The 17,227-nt window shown below is 47.2% G+C and overlaps 1 protein-coding gene and 1 long non-coding RNA gene across 2 annotated transcripts in view; one reads left to right on the top strand and one right to left on the bottom strand.

Moving 5' to 3' along the window:
* The first annotated feature begins 5,483 nt into the window (after window positions 1–5,483).
* LOC144276142 (uncharacterized) lies at window positions 5,484–9,823 on the top strand. Its single transcript, XR_013348190.1, has 3 exons — window positions 5,484–5,628; window positions 6,744–6,845; window positions 8,900–9,823. It is a non-coding gene; the product is annotated as an uncharacterized LOC144276142 (long non-coding RNA).
* A 2,035-nt stretch (window positions 9,824–11,858) lies between these two features.
* Window positions 11,859–17,227, bottom strand: part of TMEM268 (transmembrane protein 268) — a 14,040-nt gene continuing 8,671 nt past the window's right edge. The window contains exons 6-8 of the mRNA XM_077836041.1: window positions 16,071–16,151; window positions 14,178–14,354; window positions 11,859–13,125 (exon numbers count right to left, since the gene is read on the bottom strand). Of these exons, the coding sequence (XP_077692167.1) occupies window positions 12,946–13,125; window positions 14,178–14,354; window positions 16,071–16,151 (438 nt within the window). The 3' untranslated portion in view covers window positions 11,859–12,945. The remainder of the gene's footprint in view (window positions 13,126–14,177; window positions 14,355–16,070; window positions 16,152–17,227) is intronic.

Genomic DNA, 17,227 nt, shown 5'->3' with positions numbered 1-17,227 from the left:
GCATCCATGGCAGTTGCAGGCATGCACATAAGGCTAGAGGTCCACTGATTCAGCTGAGCTATGCTGACTTACGAGGATCTGGTCCAAGGCAAGCCTTCCCAGAGAATAGGTTGTAGCCCAATATTTTTAAGAGCGGGTTTTGAAGTACAGGAGCATCTTTGCCCCTTCAAGAACAAAGAGACATTAAAGAGAATAAAGATGAGGGGGCTGATTTTCCTCTTGCACTCGTTTTACACCACAATTTGTCCACTGGCTATAATGGAGTTAGTCCTGGTTTACACCCAGGTGAATGTGAGAAGAATCAGGACCAAAATGTGGTTATTCCCCAGAAAGGGACTCTAAAAGTGCCATTATTGGTTTCCTTACTGACTGTATTTATTGTCCTTTAGACTTCAGAGTAACAGCTGTGTAAGTCTGTATTCGCAAAAAGAAAAGGAGTACTTGTGGCACCTTAGAGACTAACCAATTTATTTGAGCATAAGCTTTCGTGAGCTACAGCTCACTTCATCTGATGCATACTGTGGAAACTGCAGAAGACATTATATACACAGAGACCATGAAACAATACCTCCTCCCACCCCACTCTCCTGCTGGTAATAGCTTATCTAAAGTGATCACTCTCCTTACAATGTGTATGATAATCAAGGTGGACCATTTCCAGCACAAATCCAGGTTTTCTCACCTCCCCCCCCTTTTTTTTTTCCCAAAAACCACACACACAAACTCACTCTCCTGCTGGCAATAGCCCATCCAAAGTGACCACTCTCCTTACAATGTGTATAAAAATCAAGGTGGGCCATTTCCAGCACAAATCCAGGTTTTCTCACCCCCCCCCCCAAAAAAAAAAACACACACACACAGACTCACTCTCCTGCTGGTAATAGCTCATCCAAACTGACCACTCTCCTTACAATGTGTATGATAATCAAGGTGGGCCATTTCCAGCATAAATCCAAGTTTAACCAGAACGTCGGGGGGGGGGGTTTGAAAAAACAAGGGGAAATAGGCTACCTTGCATAATGACTTAGCCACTCCCAGTCTCTATTTAAGCCTAAATTAATAGTATCCAATTTGCAAATGAATTCCAATTCAGCAGTTTCTCGCTGGAGTCTGGATTTGAAGTTTTTTTGTTGTAAGATAGCGACCTTCATGTCGGTGATTGCATGACCAGAGAGATTGAAGTGTTCTCCGACTGGTTTATGAATGTTATAATTCTTGACATCTGATTTGTGTCCATTTATTCTTTTACGTAGAGACTGTCCAGTTTGACCAATGTACATGGCAGAGGGGCTTTGCTGGCACATGATAGCATATGTCACATTGGTGGATGTGCAGGTCAACGAGCCTCTGATAGTGTGGCTGATGTTATTAGGCCCTGTGATGGTGTCCCCTGAATAGATACGTGGGCACAGTTGGCAACGGGCTTTGTTGCAAGGATAGGTTCCTGGGTTAGTGGTTCTGTTGTGTGGTATGTGGTTGTTGGTGAGTATTTGCTTCAGATTGGGGGGCTGTCTGTAGGCAAGGACTGGCCTGTCTCCCAAGATTTGTGAGAGTATTGGGTCATCCTTCAGGATAGGTTGTAGATCCTTAATAATGCGTTGGAGGGGTTTTAGTTGGGGGCTGAAGGTGACGGCTAGTGGCGTTCTGTTATTTTCTTTGTTAGGCCTGTCCTGTAGTAGGTGACTTCTGGGAACTCTTCTGGCTCTATCAATCTGTTTCTTCACTTCCGCAGGTGGGTATTGTAGTTGTAAGAATGCTTGATAGAGATCTTGTAGGTGTTTGTCTCTGTCTGAGGGGTTGGAGCAAATGCGGTTGTATCGCAGAGCTTGGCTGTAGACGATGGATCGTGTGGTGTGGTCAGGGTGAAAGCTGGAGGCATGTAGGTAGGAATAGTGGTCAGTAGGTTTCCAGTATAGGGTGGTGTTTATGTGACCATTGTTTATTAGCACTGTAGTGTCCAGGAAGTGGATCTCTTGTATGGACTGGACCAGGCTGAGGTTGACGGTGGGATGGAAATTGTTGAAATCATGGTGGAATTCCTCAAGGGCTTCTTTTCCATGGGTCCAGATGATGAAGATGTCATCAATATAGCGCAAGTAGAGTAGGGGCGTTAGGGGACGAGAGCTGAGGAAGCGTTGTTCTAAATCAGCCATAAAAATGTTGGCATACTGTGGGGCCATGCGGGTACCCATAGCAGTGCCGCTGATCTGAAGGTATACATTGTCCCCAAATGTAAAATAGTTATGGGTAAGGACGAAGTCACAAAGTTCAGCCACCAGGTTAGCCGTGACATTATTGGGGATAGTGTTCTTGACGGCTTGTAGTCCGCACCAAGTAAAATTTGCTCAGTAAAAAATTGGAGAGGTCTTTTTCTAACTACATCCCTGAAAATCCACCCTGGGACCTAAAAGTCAAGCTGGATTCTTCTGGGCTCATGAAGTGACGTCAATACATAATACAGATTCTGTAACTGGAATTTGGTGAACAATGCAGCTGATGATGCATGAGATGGAATAGAATCCAGCTCACTCTCCCTTCGCTGGGTTGCTCTGCGTGGCTAGCAAGAGTAAAACAAAAATAGTACAAATGTATTTTTGTCACCCAAATCAGTAGGCCAGACTCTGAATACACCCAGGGAGCAGATCTGTTGATTAAGAAGGTGCCATTTTTGCAGAGTCATCACATTTTCAGAAGGCGAACATGACACAAGGGCATGCAAGATGGGCCAGGAGCCTTCTTAGGTACCAGCGGGGAGGTCTATAATTTGTACAGATGCCTCTGTGTCATCATCCTGGGAGTACATAGTGAGTGCTGGCTATACACAGTGGCTCTGGTATTTCACTACTGGCTTCTCTCTTTAGCCCATGACCTCCTTGCGCAGTTCATGCCTTGGGCTTGGTGAATTTCTCTGCCATTAATCATGAGAGCCGCTTGCACCTCAGACCTTTTCTCTTTAATCTATCGCCATCTAGCGTGCTGTGTCAGTAATGCAAAAACCCAAGACTCCCCTGCCTTATGCAGTACATACAGTCTCCAAACGATAACTCCCTCAGAAATATATTCAATCCCAAAGGCCCAGAGCAAATCAGACTGCCTGATAAAGACTCAGCACAGATGCATCTATTCCTAGCAAACCACAAGATGTGGGCTGCAATCATCCTTGTTCTTCTCAGTTCTTTCGTGAAGGTGAAAGGTTGACAGTCATGAGAGCTGCGGTCCTTTCTGTATCCGCAAAGCAGGCATAACACAGACAGCAGCAGTGCTCACCGGTCACTGTGTCCCAACAGTGACTGGGCTGAGTGGAGGGGAAAGATGGTTTCTCGTGTCCATCTAATTCTTGGTCTTTGGCTCAGGCTGCTCATGAAGGTACCGGATTTTGTTAGTTGTGTGCTGTGTTATGGGTGGGGGGGTTGTTTTTGTTTTAATCCCGCACCCAATGCTTTAGGGTTTAAGCCAATCTTTAAATATTAGAGACCGGGGGGGGGGGAGCGGGAGGCAGGTATCCCATATCAGCCTTCTGAAGGGTTCTTATACCTCCCGGTGAAGCATCAGGAGGGGGGGTGGGATAGCTCAGTGGTTTGAGCATTGGCCTGCTAAACCTCGGGTTGTGAGTTCAATCTTTGAGGGGGCCATTTAGGGATCTGGGGCAAACATTGGGGACTGGTCCTGCTTTGAGCAGGGGGTTGGACTAGATAATCTCCTGAGGTACCTTCCAACTCTGATATTCTATGATTCGGTGATGTCCACTGTTGGAGACGGGATTCTGGAGTAGATGGACCTTGGGTCTGATCCAGTGTGGCTGCAACCTTACCCCTAGTGCAGCCTGGCTGTGTGTTGGCAGAATAGTTGCTTTTCCACACTCAAAGAGCAAAGCACAGGCTTTCAGACTACCCTGTGGAAAACAATGACAAAAAAGCACAAAAGAAAATTTACCCTGAGAGAGCACAGCATGTGCATCGCCTTAGCAACAGTCTGCAGGAACTCCTGTGGGCCCTCGCTGCAAAGAGGCCCTCAACAGAGACATCTGCCCTCCAGCTAAGAGATGCTGAGGGAAGGGCTGCTCCTCTTAGAGCAACAGAACTGCAGTAGGGTTGCCAAGCAGCGGGACTCTGAGCCCCATTAAGACTGTGTTGGGCCTGGCATGGGGGTGAGCCCTAGTGCTGCAGAGCGATGAGCTGGGGATGCAGCAGCCTCACTGCGATGGCAGATCTCTCAGGAGGAAAAGCTGTCTCTGAAATGCAGCAATCCTGCTGATGCAGCTCTGCAGGCACAGAGGTCTACCACCTCTTTCCCCAAGGCCCTGCCCCCTATTCACTCCTCTCCCCTCCACCCCCTGTTGCTTGCTGGTCTCCCCCCTCAACTCCAGCCCCAAGGGACTTGCAAACCTGAGCCGCATTGGAGTGCAGGTCAGAATAGCGCTGCAGCCAGACGGGAGCAGCCAGGCAGCTCTGCTGGCAAGGTAGGACATGACCCTCCTGCCTGGCAGCTCCCCACCTCCCTCTGAGCTGTCTGCCCAGCAGCCCCCTTTCCCGTCCGCTCGAGCCCTCCCCGCCCCAGCGCTGCCTGAGAGCGCGGCTGGGGGAAGCGCTGGCTGGCGGGGCAGTTTGCTTCCCTTCCCTCTCGGGGAATGTTCCATGTCTGCTGGGAATCCCTTCCCCTGCTCGCCGTGAGCCCCCGCACTCTGTCCTCTGCCACAGCCCTGCAAACTGTGCTCCTCCAGGGGGTGGCCTGCAGCCCAAGCTGGTGCACGTGTTCTGCCATGGCAGCCACCGCTTCAGGGCCGGGTGATAGGCTGCCACTTTCCCCCTACCCTCGGTAACTGGACTTTTAGCATCCGGTCAGTAGATCTGACTGGACGCTGCCAGGTTCCCTTTTCGACCGGACTCTCAAATTGTGGAAATGGTGTAAGGAGGGGATAGGATTGTGCGTGGGGGTAGAGAGGGGGTGTAATACATGTGGTCCATGTGCACCACAGAGATCTTTGCTCTGGAAGGAAGACATGGGGACAGGTGGACATTGGATGGACAATACAGAAGGATCCAGCTTCCTCTCCCTTCACGCCTAATCTATACAGATAAGCACTGCATCAGGGCCACATCCTCTGGCTTAGCTCAGAGACTGGGATTCACCCCCACAGTGTTTTTAAGGAGGCAGAACCATGCTTGAACAACAGCTAACTCCTGGATCTCTCTCAGGCATCTGGAGCAAGTCCCACAGCTTGGGCCAAATGCATCAATGTTGTAACTTCACGTAAGTCAGTGGAGCTACAGCAGGGACGGCTGCTTCCATTTAGATACAAAGGTTCTGCATGCCTAACCAACCCCTGTATAACCTGGGCAATACACCGATGTAGGTTAGATCAAAACCCAGGCCAGGGGAGGATCGAAACTCTGTTCCTCACAGCCCTACCTGGAGGGCACAATAGCAAAGATTTACACAACATCCTCTGGCCTTCGAGCCACATGACTCATGTTACTGGGGCAACGTCCGGGGAGGGAGGAAATAGTGTGTTAAAAAATAAAACCACAGCCCAGCTGAGTGTGAGAGACGAGCAGAGGCCGAGCCCGAGCAGCAAGAAAGCACAGCCAGGCTGAAGCCCCGCAGAGATGGTCTGAGTAATTATCAATGGTAAGGAAACCTCTTTGGGTTGGACAAAGCAGAGCAGAGGGGGAGGTTTGGTTTGTAAATACGTGTGTGCCCCCGACTATCACTGGTGCCTGCCGTTCGTGGGATGATGAGTGAATTCTTTTTAATGCAGTCTGAGCTGCCAAGCCTTCGCAAAGAGTCTTTCCTTACATGGGTGTTGTCTTCACTGTTGCGGGGAGGGACTGTTCCACAGTGGCGTATATCCCAGCCGTGGACAAAAGGGAGGCTTCTGTGATACCTGCTGGGTCACCCTGCAAGGGGAGGTAAAGTCCTATCAGCTGGCGCTCTCCACAACTTTCCCTTCCCACAATAACATCATATACTTTGTCTAGCTAGGTCTGGCAGGGGAGGGGAAGAGTGGGGCGGGGGGGGTTACTATCTAAGGAATAAAGTAAAACTTTGCTCATTAATTAAAAAAAAAAATCATTAGGCCTGATTCTGATCTCATTTACACGGGTGTAAAACAGGAGCAACTCCACTGAGTGTCTTTGGGTCTGACTGTGGACTTGCACCAGGGTGAATCAGGAATAATTCTGCTGAAATTAACAGAATTACACAGGATGAAACTGGAGCTAGTAAGTGTGCAGCTAGGCCCATTTTGTCCGGTTGCGACCAACTACCTTCACTTCTGTGCTTTTTGGCCAAGATCTCTTGTGGTATCAGTGCGAATCTCGCTCTCTCAGCGCTTTTTCTCCAACCCTGACAGGCAATGGACTTGTATTAGCATAGCACCTAGGTGCCCTAGTCCTGGAGCAGGACTCCATGGTGCTAGGTGCTGTACAAACACAGAACAGAAGGAAAGTCTTTGCCCCAAGCTTTTACCTTGAATGGTGTAACTTGATTCTATTGATTCTATCGCAATCTGGACATTTTGCTGACCATTTGTTACATCCCCCCTGACTCCCACCATGGCTGAAAAGGTGACTTATTGGGTCCCTAGCTCAGGTAGGATCAGAGAGGGGATGATTTGCTCCTGTGAACACCCCTACCACCTTGGTGCCTTGTGCAGCTTCTTTTCCCCAATGCCCCACAGGGACCAACAAATATTTGCCCTTAGCTTGAGGAATAAAAAACAATGGTCTCCTTTCTCTCTGCAGGCTGCAGGTATGTGGCAGCAAAGATTGGGAGCCTATGTGGCCACAGAGATGAGGAGCCCCCTGCCACCCCGGCCCACCCAGCGGACCACAGCCAGAACCAAAGTAAGTAAAGGACTTGCTGGAGCTGTCGTGAAGATTGCTGTCGTGGGGGGCAACAAGCATACTAGATTAGAAAGGAGATGGGATGCAGCCGGTCAAGACTCAGGAGACTTAGGGTCTATTCCTACTTCTGCTGCATGGCAGTGCCATAGCCAGGCATGTAAGTTTGGGTAGGCTGCAAATTATTATGGCCAGGCAATATCCCACCCCGACATTTCCTTACAGACACGGCTTTGTTTTTGATTAGCTGAAGTCTTTTCAAAGCTTGTCTATTTGCCCAATAGGAGACACCATTAAAAAAAATCCCAGTATAAATTTTTTACTTGAACTTCACATTGAACTGACCCACATAGAGTCATAGGGCAGATTAGGCATAAGCTGTTTAAGCACTTAACACCCTCAAGTTCCCAGATCTAGGTCTCCCCAGCAGGCTTCCTGTTTGATGCCAAAATGCCTTATCACACACCAGGCAAACATATCTCTTATTTTCATTACCAAATTCAGCCCTACCCCCATCCGCTGGCTGCATCAGTTAGAGGAAGTTATTTAAAACACAGAAGTCAGCATGACTTTGCAGATGGCTCATGCAATACCCAGGAGGCCTGCGGCTCTCCCAGCTGCCTGAAATTCAATACCTTGCTACTAGCCAATGAATCAGCTGGGACATTCCCTCCTTTCTGATCAGCTCTTGGAGACACAAAATATGGCTGTCACTTGACAGACTTGCACTTTTATTCCTGTTAAATTGCTGTAGAATATACCAAGCGTGCACCACTTTCCGATAAGATAAGGCTAACTGAATTGCTGTCCGAACCCTTGCTCAGGAGTCTTAGATTAGATTTTAAAATGTGGCAGCAATTGGATAGTAGATTGATGAGACTGAGGCACAAGAAGTGAGGTCCAAAGAAGGGCTCCAAATCATTTGCTCAAGCTCTAAGAGAAGCAGTGAGTGATGGGTTTACATGGTCAAGGTAATGAGCCTGATTCTCCTCTCACACCAGGTTTACACCAATGTAACTCAGTGCAGTTTGTCCTGATTTGCTTTAGTGTAAGCAGGGTGACCAGACAGCAAATGTGAAAAATCGGGACGGAGGTAGGGGGTAATAGGAGCCTATATAAGAAAAAGACCCAAAAATCGGGACTGTCCCTATAAAATCAGGACATATGGTCACCCTAAGCGTAAGTGAGTTCAGATCTTGGCAGTATCAACCTGTATTGCCATATGCAGCAGCAGGAGGTGTGGCCATGAAGCCTATGCCAGCCTAGCTATGTCAACATCGCTGTTTGTGACTGAAAAACAAAGAGTTTTTTCAACAGGCTCACTGAAAGCCAGGTGGGGTGGGGCCGCAGAGAGGCCCAGAATTGGAATCGCAGTTTAACTGGTGTCAGATAAGTTGCCCTGGCAGTGGTATTTAAACTTCCCCTTTAAGCTAACAGACTCCTCTTTAGCTGGTGTAAATCAGCATAGCTCTGTTGGACTCAATGGAGCTGCTTATAGTGGTTCAGTGAGTGAAATAACTACACCAACAAGAGCCCGTTTTTGCCGACGCTTGGAAGCTTTGCTGGCTGGGCTATTTAAGACTGAAAACATTTTCTAATATAAATCTGGGCTCCTGTTCTCAGGGCTAGTCTTCCCCAGAAAATTAGATCCACACAGCTATGTCGCTCAGCAGTGTGAAAGATCCACCCCCCTTCAGAGTTCGGCCGACCTAAGTCCCTGTGTAGACAGCGCTAGTTCGATAGAAGAATTCTTCCGTGGACCTGGCTACCACCTCTTGGGGAGGTAGATTAACCACAGCACTGAGAGAACCCCTCCCGGCACTGTCATGTCTACACTGAAGCGCTACAGATGCCGGTGTGCAGCTGTAGCATTTTCAGTGTAGACCTAGCCTCAGCTTTCCCTTGTTCTGTGTTACAATCTCCCGCTGTAAGGCTTGGAACGTAGCCTCCTAGCTAGCTGATGTCGAAGCTTTGTTCACATGACGGATAAGCCTTTTAATTCCCATGGCTAACATTGCGGATTCCTCCTCTTTCCTCTCTTGCGCTTGCATTTTCAGATGTAAACACGGTGATATCAGAAGGCCCCCGAGTGACGGGCGCCGTCGCTAGGAACAAGATGCTCGGCCCTGAACAGCCCTGCGGATCCTGAGGGTAGATGGCCTCAGGGCCCTCCTTGGAAGCCTGAGGCCTTCTTTCTCTCTGATTCTGCAAGGGTCTTGGTCTGCTCCCCAGCGATCAGAAATGCGTGTTCACCAGTAAATCCATCTTGCATTTGTATAACAATATGAATTGTCCTTACTAACCCCTTGCCACAAGGATTTCCCAGGATGAAAGACAAATTAAGTCCGACGCTCAGCATCTGCTATAACTGCTGCCTCGAAAACTTACTCCATGCTCTATACTGGGGCCAGGGAGAATATGTTACCCTTCTCAAACCAAAGTCGTATTCAATACGTATATCAGGCCACATTCTGGTCTCATGTATACTGGTGTAACTTCAGAGTAACTTCACTGAAGTTAATAGAGTCAGATCTTCAGCTGATAAAAATTAGTGTCGCTCCATTAATTGGAGCTATGCTGAGTTGCACCAGCCGAGGATCTGGACCAGCGTTGCCCTGAATTTACGCTGGTGTAACAGAGAACGGAATCTGGCCTTCAGGGCTAAAAATCATCTCTAAAACGGTCATAAAGCAGAGAAACTCAATTGATTTCAATGAAGTTACTCTGGGTCTACACTGGAGTAAGAGGGAGCAGAATTTGGCCCATGGAGGGAAGACACCACCCTTACATGGGTGGATGGATCTGGCCCTTGGTGATCTGATTTCCTTTCTTCTGGGAAGTTCTCCCTGTATTGTCACAGTGAACAATGACGACAGATTCACAAACTCCTTTGTGCGGAGATGAACAAGTCCGAATCCTTCCTGTGCTACAAACATGCAATTCAACCAGAAATAAAAACTAATGAAAGCAAGTGTACTGTACATTGATGGCCTTTTGGTGTTGCTCCATTTGTAAGCATTTATTCCTTTGGCGTACATAGTGAATTATTTATTAGTTGTGTTACGGTTGCCATGGAGGCCCCAGCCCAGATTATGCCCCTTGGTGTTTTACTGTGTTTGCAAACACGTGGTAAAAGAACGGCTTGCAGCCATAACAGAGAAGACAGACAGAGGGAATGAAGTGATTCAGCAGTACTGTGAATGATTCCCCCTCATCCTTGGATGCCCCCTGGCACCTGGGAGCTCCAGCACCAGGCTATTCCCCTCTCAGAAAGGCTCCATGACAGGCTCTCTTGCCTCAATAATCCCCCTCTGGGGGGAGGGGGGGGCGCACTTTATTACAAAAACATAGTGCAAATAATCCTTAACAAACGTCCCTGAACACAGTCCACTTATCACTCCCTCATGTGAAGGGTTCATGTAGCGTTCATGCACCTGGAAACAGTCAGGGCACACCCTGTCTGGAAATAGTCTTTAAAAATCCCACCACATCTAGCTCACCAGCATAGCATGTGTCACATTCCGGCATCATCCACCACACCTGGGCTCATCTTCTGTCCTCTCCTGTCCTTCTGCTAGGACGGCCTTCCAGCTGGAGGGCAGCCCACCCACCCCCACCACTAACCTCTCTGCTGGGACGTCATCCTCACCAGGGGAACAGCCATCTCTCCCCAGTTGTGTTAACCACTCATCTCAGACAGACCGGCAAGGAAGCCCTTCCGCTGCCCCCTTGGCTTCAGCCCTCCATCTTCAACTCTCTGGCTTCAAAGTCAGCAGGAAAGTCCCTATGCTGCTCTACTGCCTTCAGCCTTCTCCAGCTTGGGGAGGTCAGCCATAAACCTCACCACCTGCTGCCTCAGGAACCTCTTCCAGCTATCTTCAAGGACCTCCTACCTCTCTGACTCTCCCTCTGGTGCCACCCCATGCTCTTAATCAGCCAAACTGGGAGCACCAGTTCTGGCCTGAACCTGCTTCCTTTAAAAGGCCACCCTGGGACAGATACGAAGAGAGGAAGTGGCTTGCCTGAGGTCAGCTGCTCGCCCAGTATTAGCACCGAAATGTCCTGACTCCCAGTCAAGTGCCCTATCAAGACAACCAGAGGTAACATTTTCTATTTTGTTACCATAAGCTGGTCTGTTGGAAGAGTTTCATGACAAAGGCCTGCTCAGAACAATGTGGAACTTCCTGCCACAAGAAACTATTGAGGCCGGGGGTGAAATGCTCACTGAAGTCATTATTAAAAACTTCAGAGGAACCAGGATTTCTCTGCAGAAAAAAGGCTTCAAAAAAAGGATTGGACACTTACATGGATAACGCGAACATCCACACTTAACAAATAGTTATAGGGGACATAAACCGCACATTTCAGGGCATAGACCAACGAGGAGGGTAAGGACAGAATTTCTCCTGGGAGCAGGTTACTTTTTTATTGTTCCCAATGGATTTTCTTGCTCTGTCATCAAAAACGTCTGGCAGGGGCCCCTGTCGGAGACAAGATACTGAGCTGGATCACACTAGTCTGATGTGGTCTAGCAATTCCCATGTTCCTATGTAATAGGAAAGAGTGCGTGAATCTTGGTTTAAATTATATCTTTAAGTGCCTCCATGGAGAGGCAAATTACAAATGAATGTGTTTCATCAACAGAAATAAGATATTCAGGGGACTTTACAATTAGAAATAACAGGGCAGGAGCACGTCATTACAACTGACTGTCTAGCTCCATATACCCTGATCGTCACTAGGTCGTCTGGGTGCCTAAGGCAGCTACTACAATCTTACAGATACAGCCTGTCATGGTCGTGAGGTCATGTAAATCCCTATTGCCATGTGTACTGGATCAATTCCTCCATGGAACTATAGCCTTAAGTTTACCTGCTGAAACCAGCTGACAGAGTCTGCAGTTGTCCGATGGATTCAGATGGAAAGCATGAGCCACGTCTGACTTGTATGTTGATTGCCCAGTCACGGTTATTACTCCAGGATGCAATTACTTGTATAATTTAAGCACTTTGTTCACTTGCTGTTTATTAAATTAACCCGGTAACAAGCAGACACTTTGGTCTCCTGCTTAAAACTAATTCCTTTTCCATGTCATTTAAAATGATAGCAAAAAAAACCCCCAAAATACTGTCCCAAAACTGAAGAAAAGATGCTCAATAAAGAACTTTGCTTTAGATTTTTTAGTGTGCTTCATGTTGTCTGTTTTTTAAAGGCCTAATAATGTGAGATGCTGAGCACCTTCTGGAAGTTGTTCATCACCCCTAACTCCTGATAGAGTAAAAGGGAGTGGGGGATGTTTCTGATCATGCTCCTAGGTTAACAATTCTCCAGGTCAGAGGTCGTGACATCTTCTGTGTTTTGTACAGTGCTGAGTGCAGTGTCCATGCCTAGCAAACAACAAATACCAACAGAAGACCAGAACAAATGGGATGCTAAGAGTTTGTGAGTTTCTGCTGGGGTGGAGCAAGCATGAGAGATGTCATGCTCTGATCTCCAGGGCCAAATAAAATAGAGCATGTCTGTGCAAGAAAATAAAGACAATAGCCAGGTTATTTGCCCATGCTGGGAAAAATGCAAGGATCACACATGCATGATGAAAGGAACATGAGTGGAGCATAAAAGAGGAAACTTAACTAGCCATGATCTTGCCATGTTCCTTGCATTAAACATTCAACAATATGAACTTTATATGCTGTGTATCATCCAGGCATGATCCTTACTTGCACTATTGCCAGCATGAGTTGATAGCTCATTACAAACACACTTAAATGAAACTATTTGTATTGGACGGCCAACAGACCTGACGAGAAGTAAGGAAGGCACATTTGTAAGCAGCCCAATTCACTTCTTCACATGAGATTTTGCTCCTCTGCAAGAAGGCAGTTAGGCAGTTAGGTGTCTGTCTCTTTTATTGTCTCTGAATGGGATTTTGAATATTTAACTAAAGTCATGTCCTCCACCTCATTACTGACCTCTCATTGGTCAAAACAAATCCCTGATGCAGTTGCATCTCTCTCCGGGACTTCCCTATGCCCTGGCTTCTTCCATGGACCTCTGTATTTGAACAGTATTAATTGCAACAACTCATTCCAGGCCCCTCACGTCACCTGGCCTTGAACCAACAGTGTCCTGTGTCAAGCACATTCGTCTCTAGGAACTGGCAAAGGCAGGGGATATTCATGTGTTCCACATGCCTTAACATGATGACCTGAGGGAGTTGACCACTGATCAAGAGTCTGATATAATAGCCACTGAAGATCACCAACAGCTGCTGAGCCATCACCTGGAACAAGAATGAGATCAACATCAGAGGCACTCCACACATCAATACCTTCACAGTGCCCATGGTGACAGAGTTCTAGGGTGATTTATCCATGGTGATAAAGTCTTGGGGCAATCATAGGAATCAAAGACGAAAAAGACCTTTTAGATATTGGTGCCAATATCTCCTACCAAGGAGACATCTTGCCCCCCAGTCGATGATGTATTGGATACTAAATGATAACTCTTAATGCATTTCTCCTTACTATTCCTGATCCAGCCCCAAAACAGATGCTCCTACAACAGTAGATAGTGCAAAAGCCACCAAAGACATTTTGTAGCTATATTTCTTGTATGAAAAATGGGATGAACACAAAGGGTTGGAAATACTGAGGAAAGTCCCCGTAAAGCAAGGGGATCCTGGCTGCACTCAGAAGCTTAAGTTTATCTGGGTCTGATTCTTGATTACATTTACACCATTCTGGCTATGTAAAGGGGTCTAAGTTACAGTCACTTTAAAGTATACACACCTTTACACTGCCTTACTGCAAATGTGGATCAGGCCCTCTGTCCTTAATGGCAATATAAGTGAGGTTACTAGATGGCTCAAAGGAACAGTAATGGAATACAGTGCTGGCTAAGTCACTGCTTCAAATACAGCTCAGGTCAGCAGAGATAGAATGTTATTACCATCCAAGAGCCATGTTGGGCCCAATGTGAAATGATTCAGCATGCTGGTGTCAACCTCACAGAACAGACCCCACACTTGTTATTAGCGGACAGATCCAGCTGAGAGGCAAAGGACTAAGTGGGCCATGGAGACTGAACAACCTCATCCTGACAGGGAGTCAGGGCTGAGCCAAGTTGGCAGGGATGGAGCCGGGGGCAAGCTTGCTTTGCCACAGCTCATATTGTTCTAGAGATAGCTAGAGGGCTTCCGTTTCCAGGGCTGTCACCAGCACTAAATTCACTTAATAGCTCTGCGTATAAAAATGTACAGTCAATCAAACCCATCCCACTGAAGCTTTCTTGCTAAGCCAGAGAGAAAATGTTTGCTGCTTAGCTCCACGTTACCTCTGGAGCTCCCTCTGGAATGAGCTGGAGCAGTTCACTGCATGCCAGAGTCCCTTTCTTGTCATTGGGTAGAAGAGGTGACTCTTCAGACGAACTCTCCTTTCCTCTCCCCTGACCTGACTGGATCACTGTCTCCATAGTGACACAGAACTGGTCCAGATTGTGCCTCAGGGCTGACTGAAAAACACAAGGAGAGCTCTTGGGGTCTCCAAAGGTGGGCAGCATTGTCTTTCTGCCTTTCCTCTCTGAGTACCTGGCAAGGGTAATTTATAGGATCTGGTGCTGCACAGTTACCCACAATTATCCACCCAGGAAAGAAGGGCATGAAAAAGATGTACGCTTGGAAGGATTCGATTTTTATCGGCAAATGTCGATTTCACTGCACGCACGCGCACACACCCAAACCAATGAAAAAATATTTCCATCAATGTTAATAGAAATTTACTAACAGGCAAAGTACAGAAAATGCCACTGGAGAATGACTGTCTGATTTAAGGATATTTACTTTCTCTGCTTTGACATACGATGTTGACAATTAATGTTCTAACAGTCATCAAGCTTTACCTTTTTGTATCTCCACGCCTCCAGCCCACTCTATTGTCTGACACTCTGCCCCCACAATTTTCTGCAAATGTGAAAATTTAAATCGATAGAGATCGAAAAAGTGCTTAAAAATAAACATCCATAGTATATGTCAACATTATTTAAAAAATAAACATTGAATTCTACAAAGCCTAAAAATATGTTAGAGCCACCCACACTGCTTTGAGTGCGGAGCTGCATTTCATCAGGTGGTGCATACTTTGTCTAACACGTGCTGCGTGTCTAGCTAGAATTTAACCTCCCTGCAGGAGGGACTAGGTCTCTATTTTGTACAGCACCCAGCATATTGCCAGGACTACAGATCAGGTTGTGACCCCCATACTCACATGGGTCAGCAGTATCTCACACAAATAAACCCAGCCATTTCAGCTGTGTTACTTGTGTGAGTAACTGCACACTATCAAGACATTCACGGTCCAGCCCTACACAAATAATAAATAATCATGCTTTTGTCTGAAATGTGCCATGCCTGTTAGGTTGTTCAGTTTGCTTGTTGCATTCCACCCATTGCTGTATCCATCACTTCTGCAAAGGGCCTTCTTCAGATTTCAGAGAATTATAGGAGTGGGGATTTGAACCACACACTGGGACCTGGGCTCATTACCAGTCATGACACTACAGGGTGGAATTTACACATTCGTGCACGTCCTAGTGGAGAAGAGCTAGAGCAGTTTTTGAAGGGATTAGATTATATAACTTTAGTCAAACAGCCTCGTCTCTTACTCCTTGAGCTGTCCCATTGATTTCAGTCACACGGCTCAGGAAGTTAGGTACTACTCAATGTGAGTACAGGTATCAAAATCCTTGGCCCTGATTCTTCTGCATTTTCTTTCATTAAATTGTTATGTTTCATTATCAAGGGACAGATTTATAGAAATGTGTGCACCAAATTGCACGTGAACTGGACATGGATGCATACCATTGATTTGCGACATGCATTTCTAAAAATCTGGCCCTAGATGAAGAAATTTAAAACAGGGGCCTGATCACAAGGAAATTCAAACAGGTGATCCTTTTTATTTGTATTAGATTCACTTTCAGATCAACACACAGAGCTCAATTCACCACCATACTGGCGTCTTTGGGCTGTTCCAATGATGCAAAGCAGCCACAAACCCAGCTCAGCTGGCTGGTGAAGCCATGTTTCTGGCTGTTTTGTGTTACTAGAGCGGGGTAAGGCAACCAGAGTATACTTGGGAACTTGTCCCATGCACTATACCCCTCATTTATTCCGAATTCTAGAGGTTGTATGTAGCACAGTCAGCTCAGATTGCTCCAAGCATCACTTACCTGGTGGTTTCTCTTCAGTTCTGTAATGTAGCCTGCTAAGGAGTGAAGACACTGCTCCAAGTTGAAATGGACAAAGCAAAGCTGACAATGGTGGAGAACGTTAAGGAAGGAGCATTTTACAGGACAGACACCAATACAATTCCTTAATGCTCCATCTTTTGAGCTAGCAATGTATCTATCTGTACCCACTGCCTGCCAAGTTTGGGGACTTTGGAGACAAGGCACAGCTCCCACAGGCAAAGACTGGGATTGCCTATCTGCTTGTGCTGGAGGGACACACCTAGGAACTGGACTGGCACACTGGGGTGACCAACTTCTGGCCCCAAAGAGCCTGCACTGTGAAGCTCACTCTGAGGGGTCAAGTGACCAGGGAGGGAGAGCCAGAGGGAAAGGAGACTGGTTGTTGCTCTCCACAGCTGCAGGAGAGGCAGCCATTTTGACTGACCTGGTCAGATGGCCAAAACAGAGCCTCCCCTCCACAATGGTGAGTTTAAGCCCAAGAAGCTACATCCAGGGGGGCTGAAAAACCAGTAGTGCCAGTCCAGTGCACTGGGAGCCAGGGGTCAGCCAGGCCTCATTACTGCCCAGCTAATGGGGACAGCTGGACATGAGAGTGGTTGGATGCATAGACAGGGATACCAGGCCTACAACCTGAGCTTCAGCCCCACTTCCCTGGTCAGGTCTGTGGGGAGAGTCTGGTGGGGGTATTTCTTGTTTGGGAGTTTTAGTGGTTGTTCTGGGAGTGGCTGGGGCCTTTTTCTCTAAGACCTTTACCTGTTCCCTTCCCCTTCTTTTAAATGACCTCTGTCTGGTCCAGGGAATAAACTGTGGTTTATTTTTGTGTAGTCCTTGATTTGCTGTACTTGTGACCTAATAACCTAGAAGTTGCTGGCTTTGTGCTCCCAGCCACTAGATGGAGGCATCAGTCACTCCGAAACCAGGACCCACTGATCCTTGGGGGGGGTGGCCACGGAGTCCCTGAGGAGGGAAGAATGAGGTGCTCCAATTTTGGGCAATGGGGGCGGGGGGGGGGGTTTACACATCTATAGTCTTGCTTTGCATGATCAAGGGAATTCCAAAGCAATATGAAAGCTGAGAAAAGATATAGTCAAACACTGGAGTAAAACGGATAAAAATATACATCCTTGGGCCTAGTT

The sequence above is a fragment of the Eretmochelys imbricata genome, chromosome 16 (genome assembly GCF_965152235.1).
Source record: "Eretmochelys imbricata isolate rEreImb1 chromosome 16, rEreImb1.hap1, whole genome shotgun sequence".
In the NCBI taxonomy this organism is placed as follows: Eukaryota; Metazoa; Chordata; order Testudines; family Cheloniidae; genus Eretmochelys; species Eretmochelys imbricata.
Note: the sequence above shows the minus strand (reverse complement) of the source record. Positions and strands in the feature narration are given on the sequence as shown.